Here is a 16,196-nt window from a genome sequence, read left to right as displayed (position 1 = left end):
ATTTCAGGAAACTAATAATATATATAAAAAAAAAAAATTCACTTACATAAGCACCAGCTGTAATAACCCGTTCCCATTCCTTTTTGTCTAATGTTTCTTTAAAAGATTTAAAAAACTGAAACAAAAAATTTATTTCATTATGACAAGAGCTAAAGTATCCAATTAAGGGTGTTTGCAAAACTATATATATATATATTGGAATGAAATATTAACAAACAGCTAAATTGTAATTTTATTTGCTTTCTTCTTCTTCTCTCTTCTGCTCATCGTGTTCATTTTTGGTAAGCATCCAAAGCTAAACAACTCAACATGTTCAGTAAAATTTTATTACTATTCCACATTATATATATATATATATTTTTTTAGGAGCATTAGCAACTAAGGCCATATTGCTCCGGGGATATGTGGTGGTCATTCCCTGACCTTTCCGCATCCTCCGTATTTGGTGGTCACAGGCTCGAACCCCATCTAATCAAGAAGCATGTGCTACGCACTGCCTCTCCTGCCCACCTGGCTACGGAGGCACCCCATATTATACGGAATATTAATAAAATTTACCACTTAGGTTTATGTATATAATCAGTTAAATAACTATAATGTAGACAATGTGCATAGAACTGGGTATATGGAAGGAAAGAACAGTGTTTAAGAACTTTAATTACTGAAAGGAACATCTAGACAGTGTTCTGCTGTCTAGATGAGAGAAAAGTGGCAAAATCACAGAAGAATTTATGCATCTACTGCCTGAAATGGACTGAGAGAGCAAAGTGAAAAACCACATTGTGTATTATCAATTTTGAAAAACCTTTTGCAAGGTAAAAAAAATAAATAAGATTTATTTGGGGAAACAGCAGTGCTTCATTTCTGAATGAGTGAATACCAGTCCCTCACTTTTTTTTTTTTTTTTAGAAAATACCAAATATCAAGTAGAATTAAAACATTTTAAATACTATTTAAAAGGTTTAACAAAGCATTGTATGTTAAATGTGATGAAGAAGAAACATCCAAAATGGTGTTCAAAGTTGGGAATTTAGTACATACACTATTTTCAACATCAGTTGCAATTGTATCCGTTGCAATTGTATCCTTATACTGGTCGGTTTCACAAAAGTTAGAATTCCATGAGAAAAAAAAAAAAAAGAGGCTGATTGCTAAATAAAAGATGCTTGAACCCTGTTGAAACTTAAAATACTTGTACTTTGTCACAGAAGAATTCATTGAAACTCTGTTGAAACTTATTTTAAGTTTTAACATATACTCATATAATCTACGCTAAAGGAAACAGACACTGAAACAACATGAAAGAGTAATCCGATTTTGACTTTTCTTTATAATCCCTTTAGCATTATACCAAAGTTGGTATAATGTTAAGAGGGATTATAAGAAAAAATTGATTAAATTTTCAAATGATTGCAATAAGTTTAATATCAGGAGTGACCTGCCCATGCCTGAATGAAATTGAAAACTATGTCATACATTCAGTCAAAGAAATGTTGGATGTCACCTTGTAGTATGTCATTCCAGGCCTGTTCCACATGAGCTCTCAAATGGAGTCAAAAATACACGTATTTATTTTATGTCAGGCACCTTCCAATCATGTCCCAGACATGTTTAATTGGAGACAGATCTCACAGGCCACAGGATGACATTCACATCTTGAGCAGAGGATCTGGTAACATTGGCAATATGTTGATGGGCATTGTCCTGTTGGAATGTTATATTATTCATATTCAACAAAAACGGGATGACCACTGTGTTTATAACATTTCCACCATAATAGGCTGTCATAAGCCTTCCACAAACATAAGACTTCTTTTTAAATCATACCCAATGGCTTCCCAAACCACTAATCTTTTAAAGTGTGTGTGTATTTTCTTTACAGTCTACGCTTTCTCTCCCAGGCATCTTCTGACCCTCACTTTCATCACTCACAGGGGTCAAAATAGTCTCATCACTAAATGCCATTCCAACTTCCAGTTTACCAATGCATAATACCACTGAAGACCTTTGTGAAAATGAACACAGCAAGAGACAAAAACAGTTCAATGGGACCAAAGATTGCAGTTATACTCCCAGCAAATGACTGAACTTTGTGAGGGCTCACTTTAGTGCACAACAATACTCCTAATCTGACAGAAGTAGCTGGCCTTGATGCCAAAAGACATCCATCAGATATGCCACTCCTGGCATTTGTCAGTGCTTCTGGAAGGTTTTGTGCATGGCCTTCAAATGTGTGCCTTCTTCTTCTACTCATTGTGCCCAATGTCAATGAACTGTAGACACTCTTTGTCCACCTCATTCAGCAATACTGCATATCAACATTCTACCCTCTTAGGCCAACTATCCATCCCCTCCTGAAGTCAACCATTTCGACTTACAGAGAAACTTGTCCTCTTCTCAGCATTGTTCTAGGAATATAATAAATTTGAATTTAAAAAAAAAAAAAAAAAAAACTTTCAAAGAATTAATTTTTTTAAATAAAAAAAACAGCAATTTCAACTCTAGAACTGGTTGAGAAAAAGAATTCAGTCCCTCGAAACTACTGTGTATTGGTTGAGAGCTTAGTGGTAGAGAAGAAGAAAATACATGAGATTATTATAAAGGGTCGGGGGATACAGAAATAGACGTGCTCTGTTGGAACATTAGGCTAATAATGAAAAGGAAGGTGAAGAGAAACTGCAACTAAAAGTGAACAAAGCATTTTGGGCTGACAAAATTTATCCAGTTATATTAAAAGAAGCTGTACAGAGATAGTTAAACCTTTGGCCAAATAATTAGACCATCCTTAGATTCAACAGAAGTCCCTACAGATGGGAATGTGTAAATGTATCCCCTATTCACAAAAGTGATTTGAAAGGAGGTGGATAATTACAGACCTGTAAGTCTGATCTATATATCAGGAAAAATAATGAAATTGATAGTTAAAGAAGTAATGAAAGATTATCTTAATAGGCAGAGAGCCATAAGGCAGTCACAGCATGGATCTGTTAAAGGTAGCTCATGCCTGACCAATCTGATTGGATATGAGGTCATCACAAAGGAAATGGATGCAAAGAATAATTTTGAAATCACATATTTTAGCTTTCAGTAAAACCTTTGAAACTGTACCACATGAATAATTGTTGTATCAATTGGAAAAGCATGGCATTAGGGACAAGTATTATCATGGATAAAGTGATGGTTAAATGGTAAGACACAGAGTGGTTATAAGTGGCTCCTGCTCTTCAAGAACTAATGTGACAAGTTGTGGGTAAGTGGGTGATTTGAATGATTTCTGGTGCATAGGCAACTGAGGTCATGGTGTGCCAAGTCTAATAATTAAATACATTAAAAATGGCAGTAACCTACAAATAGGTTACCATGTCTAAATGTATAAAGAGCTAAAAGCAGGTTAACTGAAATTAAGCATGTAAAAAAAAACTATATATGATGACTATTAAACACAATTATTTTTATAATTTTTAAATATTGAAAAATGTTAGACAGTTGTCTTTTTTCAGATAAAATCCGACTGAATGTATAAGGCGCGGTCAGATGGTTAAAAGCATTAAAATGTAAAAGGCATATGCTGATGGTTAAAATGGTGACACAGTGCTTGCATATAGGAGCAACAGCTCTTGGCAAAAAATGCGTGTGCAAGATGATTGTGTCTTATGCAGAGCAGATCTAGAACAACTTTTTCTTTGTGATTCCTGTGCAAACCAGATTAGCATTGTTCAATTACAGGCTTTTATATTCTCGTATAATTTATTTGCCATCTCTCCATGCCAAGAATGTTGCCACTGGAAAAACAGTTTTTTTTTTTCATATTACTTGCTTATGGTCTATATAGCCATTATCATACCGATCCACAAGAAAGGTGATAACTGGGATTGCAAGAACTACCGTGGCATCAGCCTCCTTTCCATCATCAGAAAGGTCTTTATGAAGATCATCCAGTCAAGGCTGCAAAAACATCGCAAGCAAACCAGTCGAGAAGAACAGGCGGGATTTAGACCCGGGCGAGGATGCTGTGATCAAATCTTTGCCATCCGTCAGCTGATGGAGGAGAGGATCTGGTGTGGACAGCGAACCGTCATTGTTTTCATTGACTTTAAGTCTGCTTTCGACTGTGTCCATCGGCCTGCCTTATGGAAACTACTAGAGGTCGAACATGTACCTCGAAAAATCATCACACTCCTCCAAACTGCATACAACGGTTTAACCAATCAGGTGCGCATCCAGAATGACTTATCTGAGGAATTTGCCATCCAAACTGGAGTCCGCCAAGGGGATGTAGCCTCCCCGTTGCTTTTCAACATCGTGATCGATGCCATTATGAGGCAAGCATTCAGAAACAGACGGGGCATACAATATGACAAGGATCACTATGTGACTGACCTGATGTTTGCCGATGATAGTGCTATCTTTGCTGGTAACGACTCTGAAGCCACGGACATCCTCTACGACATTGCCCGCATTGCCCAGCCATACGGTTTGAAGATCAATGCTGATAAGACAAAGGCCCTGACAACAGATGGGTCGCAAGCCACCATCTATCTCGAAGGTGTCCAGATCGAGCAAGTGCAGGACTTTAAATACCTTGGGTCGCTGGTCCAGGAGAAGAAAGTTGCATCCACCATGGAAATCCACAGCAGAATTGGACAGGCGGCCACTGCGTTCGCCTCGCTCAAATGGTGTCTGTGGAAGAGGACCAACATTTCCACAAAGACTAAAATCCGACTCTTCCGGACTTTGATCCTGCCCATTCTCCTTTACGGATCAGAAACATGGATTTGTCTCAAGCTAGATTTAAACAAACTTGAGGTATTCCAAATGCGATGCCTGCGGCAGATTTTGGGCATCTCACTTCGTGACTGCATCACTAATGATACCATCAGCGCCAGATGCCAACAGCAACCAACCGTTGCCGACCAAATCCAGAAGCGAAGGCTTAGATGGTTTGGCCACGTATGTAGAATGGGCACGAACAGAATACCATCCACACTCCTTTGGAGACAACGACCCACCCAATGGAGCATCCAACGGACCGCGCCTAGGAAAACGTGGACCAAGCAAGTGGAAAATGACTTGAAGAGCCGACGTCTCGACCTTAACCAGGCCAGGACTGACGCCATGGATCGTAAAGTATGGAAGAACATCACAGAGCAAGTCCAAAACCCTGCGGCACCTACAGCAGCATACTGGTTGCGTGGCCAACCGCCTCCCCCAGCTGCCAGCTAAGGACCAAGAAGAAGGAGAATAGCTAGGAATCTTAACTGCTGATGACATTCTTCCTTGTGCTCAGACCACACATGAGGGGACATAAATTCAAATTGATGAAGGATGGTTGTAGGATAGATGTGTGAAAGTTTGCCTTCAGCCAGCAGGTGGTTGATTGTTGGAATAAACGTCTGTTTGTTATTGTGAAAGTGGGTAGTTTAAGTAAACTCAAGAAAGAACTAGTAGACAACCTAGTGGATGGAATGGACAGGTTTCTTTTTGTCTGATGCTTTATAAGCTTGCTTTCTTGCATAGTTTTCAACTGCTAATACTAACACAGGCAATGGTTACTCAGGGTCATTACTGATTTAGCTGAGATATCAGCCAAATCATTTCCCTTGATGGGGATCCAGTAGAAGTAAATATGAAATTCAGAAAGGATGTGTAGCCTCTGCTGTACCCTGGCCAGGACTAGATAAGAATGAAACCTTGTCAATGACAAGGCCTTCATTGAGCTGTGAGAATCGGTATATTAGCATTAGTAGAGGCATATGATGCAAGAAAGCAAGCTTATACAGCATCAGCCATTAAAAAAAAAAAAAAGTTCCCATTTCACCCATCCAGTCACTTCAAATGTTTGTCTAGTTCTACCTTGAATTTATTTAAGCTGTCAACTTTTACAACAACAGATGAAAGTTTGTTCCAGCAATCAACCACACGCTGGCTAGAGGCAAACTTCCACACATCTATTCTACAACTGTCTTTCCTCGGTTTCAATTTATGTCCTCTCAGGGGATTAATCTGGGAAAGAAGCAGAATCCCAACAGCATTGAGTTTCCTCAAACCATTCAAGGCCTTATACACTTCAATCAGATCATCTCACAGGTGCCTAGTCTCCAGACACTGTAATTTGCAAAACTTAAGCCTTTCTTCGTAAGAGCAACCCTTTGTTCCATTCACTAATTTTGTTGCCCTTCTCTGAACTCGTTCCAGCAACTCTACATCTTCCTAAAATGTAGCCTCCAGACCTGTATCCAGTATGGTCTATATAGGAGCATCCATAATGCATCCATTATGTTCTAGGAATGATGATGTGATGTTTAATGTCCCTTCATTTTCCAGATTTTTTCCCAGACAGCCTTAGTGCTGGCCGACTGGGTAAGGGTGGATAGTTAAGCAGATCCACAATTCCTTTTGGCTCTGACAGTGAATAGAGCAAACTTTGGCACGTGCATGTTTAAAGGCTAAGAGATTAACCATAATAGGATATCTTCAAAATATCCCCAAGGTTCATTTTGAGCCATTTCTGCTGCTGTGCATTCTTCACTGGTGAAAATAATGGAAACCAGAGAGATGTTTTCAGAATTACAATTGCAGCATCATGATGTATGCCACTGCACCATTATTAGGCTCCTGACTGACTGTAGCAATGTTAAACTCTCCCAGACATTGAAAGCCTGATCAATCTTCCACTGGTATAGTCTAAAAGGAAGACATGGCTTTCCACTAAGTAAGCAGCTTACTCCAGGGAAGTGATCACTTCCATAAGGGTTCTCCTCCACCTGCAAAGTAAGTGAAGGAAAGAGAGAAGGGGGCATATTGAAAGATCAATAGCAGAAAATGTACATGTTGACATATGGGGAGAAAAGTGTAAATTTCCACATTTAGAAGGGAGAGGTCAGTGATCGTATGCTCTATGACACATCCCCGTCCATTAATGTTGGTGCTACCCCACCAGGTACGTTCCTTGAAACCTGCAAGAAGGCAACTACTTAATGAGTTCACAAGAGTCAGCATGGGAGAGCAGTCCCAGGTGGCAATAAAAACAGACTGTTAATAAAAATAACTCTATTGCACAGTGAATTGCTACTGCCTCTAAGTTGATAGTAAGTGGCAGAAGTTGAAATGGGATCTGGTTGCCCATGAGGGTAGCAACTCCATGAGCATGTCTTTTGCCCCAGTTCTGTCTTTACATATGATAGTAATATTATGCAAAGAAGAGTTTTCATTTGCCTTCAGATATGTCTCCTGCAAGTAAAAGTAAACCGTCTTTTACATGCAAAAGAGCCTTGATGGCATTAGTCTTTCACTAGAATCCATGACAATTCCACTGCAGAAATTCAGCCATTATTTGGGCTTGTGGATCTGTCAAGTCAGCTTCCGAAGTGCTGAGGGCTTGTTTTTCTCAGCCTTGGATTTATCTTTTTTTTGAAGAAGTATGGATGCTGTCTGTGTCCATTTCTTCCTCTCCAATGGGTTCCAAGATTGAGTTATAGGCCTAACATAGTGTTAGAGATAAAGCTAAGAAACATGAAGTATCCCCCTGTAACACAAGAAAAAATGTATATCAAGGTAAAGGAGGTACTTCCTGTTTCTCAGCTTTATCTCTAACACTAAGTTTTAGTAGACATGGCTTTCCACTAAGCAAGCAAGCAGCTTACTGCAGGGAAGTGATCACTTCCATAAGGGTTCTCCTCCACCTGCAAAGTAAGTGAAGGAAAGAGAGAAGGGGGCATATTGAAAGATCAATAGCAAAAAATGTACATGTAGGCATATGGAGAGAAAAGTGTAAATTTCCACATTTAGAAGGGAGAGATCAGTGATCGTATGCTCTATGACACATCCCCTTCCATTGTGAAGTATTAGGAGGTAGAAATATAGAAATACAGCTACAAAAACTTCAAGTATGAGTTTTTGCAAACTTAAAGCAGCATGAAATTGGAGTAAATGACTCTTTGGGTGGGATAGTTTGAGTTCTGATGGAACATCTCCACACTAAATTCTAGGCATAAGAGGTTTGTTGGTATTTTGAGGTTTCACAAGTTTTCCTGCCACCTCATATGGTATGTTCAGCTTTGCCTTAAGTCTGTATTTCTTTTTCTACCTTCCACCTCTGGAATGCTTGTGAATATGCAGGATGCTATCCTTGGCAGTTAATGCATGTTAGTTTTGTAGCTGAACATGATGTAATTTTGTGGTCCTTTACGCCACATCAGGTACATGAAAGGCCATTTGCAAGTGTCCATATTTCTGACACTTAAAGCACCTTCAAGAATTCAGTACATATTGAAGTACCATGCAGTAAGATAGCCAGCTTTGATCAAATTAGAAGACTGTGGATTAAAGATAATGGTGAGGTTTCCAGCAGTTACTAGATTCCAATCCTATGTAAAAATATTTGTTTTGCCCTTGGCTTTGTAGTTCTGAACACATTTCCTCTTCAAACACTTCAGTCAGATCCCATTCCAAGATTACACCTTGGGATGAGTTTAGTGTCTTGTGGGATATTACTACAATTGGTATTCTCCAATGGACTTTGCTCGAAGGAGCTGTTCTGAGTGCCTGTCACTCTTGGTCTCAACAAGGATGCAGCCAGAATAAAGCCATTTTACCAATTTGGGTGAGCCTACTAGCCCTTCTGGATGAAGAAGGGCAGTATTTTTCCTATGGGCTTTTCACTGGTGGAAAGTACAATCAAGTATCGAGGTACTGAACCTGATGTATCTATGGTCTGTCTTTTTGCTGAGGTAGCATTTTCTGTGTCAATGGTATAATTTTCTGGTAGTGACCTTGTTTGGTTTCCATAAGAAGAGTTTAGAGTATATAGATTCATAGTTTTTTTTGTTTTTTTTTTAATTTTGGTTCAGTGCACTGGCTCCCCAAATGCCATGGAGCCTAAACAGGATGCTCACAACCCAGCAAACAAGCAACAAATACATTCAGGAGTGAGATGCCAAGGTTAACAGGAGAGACTGCTTCTACAGGGATGGGATACACTTAAATAGAAAGGGTGCAAGAATGTTTGCTGATGCTATCGAGGCAATGTTAGGTGGGTCGGAAAACTGCTAGATTGGGGGGATACAAGGACTAATAGATTAACAGTAGCCACTGGCAGAGGTGAAAGTGATTCTTGCACTGCTTCTATTGGAATGAGCCGCAGCCTGGAAAATAAGATGCAGGATATTTCAGAGACTGCTGGGAATCATTGGGGTACAAGTAAACACATGGGTTGTGTTAGGGTAGCTAAGAAAAAGAACAGGTGCATGTATACTTGTGTGTACACCAATGCAAGGAGTTTAGTAAATAAATTTGATGAATTTGAGGTGTTGCTCAAAACATCAAAGGCAGATATTGTGGGGATTTCAGAGACGTGGTGTCACACAGATATAAGAAATGCAGAACTGGAATTTGGGGAGTACAATGTCTACAGAAAGGATAGACAGGATAGGAAGGGAGGAGGGGTTATGCTATTAGTTAAAAAACACATAAAATCCAAGGAAGTGAAGCCAGTCGACATCGCTGGACAGTGCAGTGTCGAGTCAGTTTGGTGTGACATAAGCATTGGGAGATCAAAATTGAGAGTAGGAGTGTGCTATAGGCCTAATGACTCTGATGAGTATAATAAGAAACTGTTCGGAGAAATAGAGTGGGCCAGTAAATCAGAGAGTCTTATAATGGGGGATTTTAATTTCCCAGATATTGACTGGAATTTGGGGGCTGGTCACTCACACAGTAGCAAGGCTTTTGTGGATTTATTGGATGATTGTTTTCTACATCAGCATGTTCGGGAGGCAACTAGAGGGAGTAATACTCTTGATTTGATTATCAGTAGTGATTCTTCATGCATTAAGAATCTGCAGATAAATGAACCACTTGGTGGCAGTGATCACAGTGTGCTGAAGTGGGAGTTACTCAAAGAGGTAACTACCATTAGGGGTAAAGGGAAGGGGTATTGCTTTCGTAAAGGCGACTACAATGGACTGAGACAGCATTTAAATTCTATACAGTGGGATCAACTGATGATATTGCCAACAGCAAATTCAAAATGGGAAGCATTCAAAGAACTTATCGTGGAAGCTACTAGGCTTTACATACCAACTAAGAAATATTGTTCCAGGTTTAGGCCTAAATGGTTGTCAGATGAACTAATGAGGCATATGGCAGAGAAGAAAAATGCATGGGATACATACAAATTAACACGTGACACGGACGCCTATGATAGATACAAGTTGATCTGTAACCAAGTTACAAAGGAGGTTAGGCAGGCGAAGGCAGATTACGAGAGATCCTTGGCAAGGGATGCGAAGAAAAACAGCAAAGAGTTCTTTACTTATGTAAACTCTAGAAGGAAGGGGATGAATCAGATTGGTCCACTTGAGATCGATGGGTCAACTGTTGATGACCCTGCTCGGGTAGCTAACAAACTAAATGAATATTTTGCATCGACATTCACACATGAGGAGTTATTCAGCGAGGGGAATGCCAGAGGTGTATTCAACTCTAGCAGTAAGCTAGAGAATCTTGTAATAACTGAGAGCAAAGTGGAGGAGAAATTGTTGAAGATAAACACAAGAAAGGCACCTGGGGTGGATGGGATCTATCCAGTTATACTAAAGGAGGCAGCAAAGGAGGTAAGCAAACCCTTAGCCATAATTATGAGAGCTTCCTTGGACTCAGGGGAGGTACCCATTGACTGGAGATGTGCAAATGTGACCCCAATTCACAAAGGGGGATCAAAGGCTGACACAAGTAATTATAGACCTGTGAGTTTAACTTCTGTTCCCGGAAAATTAATGGAGGCACTGGTGAAAGAAGCACTGCAGTATCATCTAGACAAGACTTCAGTTATAGCTAGGACACAGCATGGTTTTGTTAAGGGGAAGTCTTGCCTGACCAATTTGATTGGATACTATGATGCAGTCACAAAAGAACTAGATGCAGGGAATAACTTTGATATTATATACTTGGATCTTAGAAAGGCTTTTGATACTGTTGCACATGGAAGACTGCTGCACAAATTGGAGCAGTGTGGCATTGGAGGCAAGTTGCTGCTATGGATAAAGGGGTGGTTGAGGGGGAGAAGACAGAGAGTGGTAATCAATGGACACTGCTCATCGTGGACTAATGTTATTAGTGGAGTCCCTCAGGGTTCAGTATTGGGGCCTTTATTGTTTTCTGTATTTATAAATGATATTGATGATGGTATATCAGGCTTAATGTCCAAGTTTGCAGACGATACGAAGGTTGGCAGGGTTGTCAAGGACACTACTGACACTATGCTGCTGCAACAGGATTTGGAAAGGTTGAGCAGATGGGCTTCGAGGTGGCAAATGAAGTTTAACATTGACAAATGTAAAGTACTACATATGGGAAACAGCAACCCCAGAGCAACGTATCAACTCTGTGGTACTACACTGACAGTGGTAGAGAATGAAAGGGACCTGGGGGTGGTGGTGCAGGCAGATATGAAGTTCTCTGAGCAGGGCAGACGAGCTGCAAGAGTAGCTCATGGTGTATTGTCAATGATATATAGGAATTTTTCTAGCAGGGATAAGGAGGTGATTATTCCCTTGTATAAGGCAATGGTAAGGCCACACCTAGAGTACTGTATACAGGCCTGGAGGCCTCATTTCAGGAAGGATGTAGAGCTGCTGGAACGAGTACAGAGAAGGGCAACTAGATTGGTGAATGGGACAAAGGGGTTCTCTTACGAAGAAAGGCTTAAGTTTTGCAAATTACAGTGTCTGGAAACTAGGCACCAGCGGGGTGATCTGATAGAGGTGTACAAAGCCTTGAATGGTTTGAGCATGCTCAATGCTGATGGGATTCTTCCTCTAGCTCAGAAAAATCACCTGAGAGGGCATAAATTCAAATTGAGGAAAGACAGATGTAGGATAGATGTGCGGAAATTTGCCTTTAGCCAGCGGGTGGTTGGTGGGTGGAACAGACTTCCATCCCTTGTCGTGGAAGTTGATAGCCTAAATAAGTTTAAGGCTCAGCTGGACAGGTATTTTGAACGAACAGAGGGGTGAAGTGGAAGTGGTTATTTTTATTTATTTATGTTAATTTTTTTTTTTTTTTTTTTTTTTTTGGCTGATGCTGCATAAGCTTGCTTTCTTGCATCAAATGCCTCTACTAATGCTAATGCTACCTTGACACCATACAAACACTGCCACTAGCCTGAATCCTATCCCTTGGGACCATGAGGGTAGGAAAATGGCAGTGACATGGTTGACCTTGGCAGGTGAACCCACTAGCTAAATGATACTGGACAAGCCATCCCAGGACCAGGTGTCTTGTCAAAGAAAGGGCCAAAGCAGTGTGTTGATGTTGCTCCCCCCTCATCCACCAGGATCCTACACCCTTTCCGAGTTTCCACGGGTCACGGCACATGGCACACATGCATATTCCTATGGCAGTAGCCTAAGCTTTAGACATTGGATCACAGTGATGCTAATCTAGAGGACCAGCAGCACCACCACTGGGAGGTCCACTGACCATGTAGAAGTGTCCATGGTAAAGGGAATGTGATGAGGTACCACAAGGGGTCAGTGTTGATGGTTGTCACTATTCAGCCCCTTACTATTTTTAATATTTATTAATGATATTGGTGTTAGTATTAATAGATGCAAGGAAAGCAAGCTTATACAGCATCAGCCTAAAAAAAAAAAAAAACTAACACTTCCCATATATTACCTGTTCCTTCTAATAATTTGTCTAGTTCTTTCTTAAATTTTTAAATTCTTTCTTAAATTCTTAAATATTCATACTACCCACCTTTACAACACCAGAAGTGGAGTTCGTTCCAACAATCAACCACCTGGCACTGGCTACCCTGCACTATCCATTCTCAGTGTGAATTTATGCCTCCTCTTGTGCACAGTCTGAGCAACAGGAAGGACTCCATCAACAGTGATGCTTACTTGATCATTTAAAGCCTTAAACACCTCAATGAGATCTCCTTGCTAGGCTCCAGGCATTGCAGTTTGCAGAACTGAAGCCTTTCCTGGTAAGAATACCCTTTTGTTCTTCTCACTAATCTTGTTGCTCTTCTCTGCATCTGTTCCAACAGATCCACATCCTTCCTAAAATTAGCCCTACATACCTCTATGTAGTACTAAAGGTGTGGCCTGACTATTGTCGTATACAATGGGATAATTACCTCCTTACTTCTAATAACAAAATTCCTGTATATTATTGACAAAACCCCTTGAGCTGTCCTGGAAGCCAGTCTGAACTGCTCAGAGAACTTCATATGTAATATTAATTTCATTATAATACCTGCATCAATATCTTCATATTAATATAGATATTTGAAGTTTGATATCTAAGTCTGCTGATGAGGCAAAGGTGGGCATGGTGGTTAATGACAGTAAACTGAACCAAAAAGTTGTAAATGAAGGTTTAATATTAATAAACACAAAGTACAGCATTTGGGTAGCACCAACTAAAGATAGTTGATAAGGACAAAAACCTGGGGTATGGACAGTCTGACATAAAATTCTGAGTGGTGCAATCAAGTTGCGACAATATTCCACAGGGTTCTGTCAGTGATATATAGAAACTTTGCTAAGAAGGATAAAGATGTAATTACCACACTGTATGAGACAATGGTCAGGCTGCATCTGGAATATTCTATACTATATGCTTGAAAAACAATTTTAGGAAGGACAGATTTCTTGCAAAAGGTGAAAATAACAGCAACAAGATTAGTTGGGAGTAACAAATAAATATTCTTACCAAGAAAGCCTGCAGTTTTTTAAATTGCAACTGCTCAAAACTAGGCATCTCTGGCAAAGAATGCAAAGAAAAGGAGCAGAGTTCTATGTTTATATCAACGGTAGAAGGAAGGAATTGAATCACATTGGGCCTTTAGATATCTATGGGTTAACTGTTGATGATCTTGCTCACATTGCTGGCAAATTAAATAGGTATTCTTTAGGGAAGGGGATGCCAGAAGTTCATCAAACTCCAGTGGTGAGCTGAATGACTTTGCAATCACTTAAAAGGAAACTGGAAGAGCAATTGTTGAAGCAAACATAAAAAAGGCACCTGGGATGGATGGTATCTATCCAAGCATATTGAAAGAGGCAGCAAAGTATAAACAAGGCTTTAGCCATAATTATGAGAGCATCCTTGGATTCAGGGAAGGTCCCTATGGACTGGAGATGTGGTGAATACAGGGGATTCCGGTTAATTGGGCCACCGGTTAATTGGGGCAGCCGTTTATTTGGGGAAAATCTTAAAAACCAGAACCCAATCAAGAAAATAGCCATGGTTTACTTCGCTTAATTGGGACAACATGCCGTTTAATCGGGGCAGGAGACCACAGCACTGGAGATTACCCTACGATTGTCTCCGACCATACCACGTGGTTTGGTCGGATTTCAGGAGGTCAAACCATAAAACAATTGGCAGTTACCTGTTTATTGGGCTTTTCTGTTAGTGTAATCTATCATAAATGGATAGTAAACTCAAAATTATTGAATTTGCAATAATATCGACAGTTGGAATTCTGTGGGTTATTATGGTGAAATGTGTTTATACTTCCATGGGATCTTCAATCATATAAAAAATCATTCCTATTTTTAAATCTTCATAACTTGTTGTTTTGTTCTCACTTGCGCATATCATGTTACTTGCAATCTGTGTGTGCTGTGTTCTTTTTTATTGATTGCTTATCTTTTTATTGTTTTATATTTTAACCCCCATTGACAAATGTCAGTGAACAGAAATGTCAACTAGTTAGTATGTACATATTACAGTACGTATTAATTATTCCGATTATCACGTATATTTTTCCGATTTTCACATATCATTTAATTTTTTAATTGGTAAGGAAATAAAGGGTAAATTTTTGCTTAATATATCTTTATTTTTATAGCCTGTGGATAATATTCCTCCTATTTTCACTAATTAGAATCGCTGTTTAATAGAATTAAAATTCAATTCACAAACGTGATCACAATGACCGGCGCTTACTACACATCGTATAGTAAATGGTACTTTACTATGGTGAGTCCATCGTAACGTGATTTGATTGTACAATGAACCAATTATAAAGCGGGGGTTCATTGTATTTTTAAATATTTACGTGAAACTCCAGATAACTGGGGCAGCCGCTTAATCGGGCCAAAATGCACTAGTCCCGATGTGTCCCAAATAACCGGAATCGACTGTATATCCCCAATTCATTAAGAGGGATCAAAAGGTGACATGAGCAATTACAGACATGTCAGCTTAACGTCTGTTCCAGGGAAAATAATGGAGTCACTGGTTAAAAAAATAATGCTGGACCATCTGGAGAGGAATGCAATTATACTGCAGAGTCACAGCATGGATTTGTTAAGGTGCGGTCTTGTCTAACCAATCTGATAGGTTACTAAGATGCAAAAAATAATTTTGATATCATACACTTGGATTTCAGGAAGGCTACTGATACTGTTGCACATAAAACACTGCTGTATAAACTGGAGCAATGTGGCATTTAGGACAAGTTACTGCTATGGATAAAGGGATGGTTAAGTGGAAAAAAGGCAGAGAGTGGTTATCAATGGGCACTGCTCTTTGTGGACTATTGTTATCAGTGGAGTCCCCCAGGGTTCAGTGGTGGGCCCATTGTTGTTTTCAATATTTATTAATGATACTGATGAAGGGATATCAGGCTTAATGTCAAAGTTTGCAGATGTTACAAAGGTTGGTCGGGTGGTTAACAACAGTAATCAGCATGAGCTACTTCAACAAGATCTAGGAAAACTGGGCTGAGAAATGGCAGTTTAAGTTTAACATTGACAAATGCAAGGTACTGGGTATATATGGATAGCAGTAATCCCAGATTAACATACCAACTATGTGGTACTACACTGATGATAGTGGAAAATGAAAAAGACCTGGGGATAATTGCTCAATCAGCTATGAAATTCTGTGTGCAGTGCAGACATGCTGCCAGAACAGCTCGTGGTTTTGTCAATGATATACAGAAATTTTACTAGCAGGGATAAGGAGGTGATTATCCCCTTGTACAAAGCTACGGTTAGGCTGCATCTTAAGTACTGTATACAGGTCTGGAGGCCTCACTTTAGGAAGGATGTAGATCTGCTTGAACAGGTCAGAGAAGGGCAACTAGATTGGTGAATGGTACAAAAGGGTGCTCTTACCTATAAAAACTTCAGTTCTGCAAATTGTGGCTTCTGGAGACTAGGCACCTGTGGAGT

The 16,196-nt window shown here is 39.7% G+C and overlaps 1 protein-coding gene across 1 annotated transcript in view; it reads right to left on the bottom strand.

Annotated features, from left to right (window-relative positions):
* Nucleotides 1-16,196, bottom strand: part of Vps36 (vacuolar protein sorting 36) — a 136,900-nt gene that overhangs the window by 83,113 nt on the left and 37,591 nt on the right. The window contains exon 5 of the mRNA XM_090390358.1: nt 47-115. Within this exon, the coding sequence (XP_090246484.1) occupies nt 47-115 (69 nt within the window). The remainder of the gene's footprint in view (nt 1-46; nt 116-16,196) is intronic.

Source organism: Mastigoproctus giganteus, chromosome 2, assembly GCF_048544385.1.
Source record: "Mastigoproctus giganteus isolate SK-2022 chromosome 2, ASM4854438v1, whole genome shotgun sequence".
NCBI lineage: Eukaryota > Metazoa > Arthropoda > Arachnida > Uropygi > Thelyphonidae > Mastigoproctus > Mastigoproctus giganteus.
Note: the sequence above shows the minus strand (reverse complement) of the source record. Positions and strands in the feature narration are given on the sequence as shown.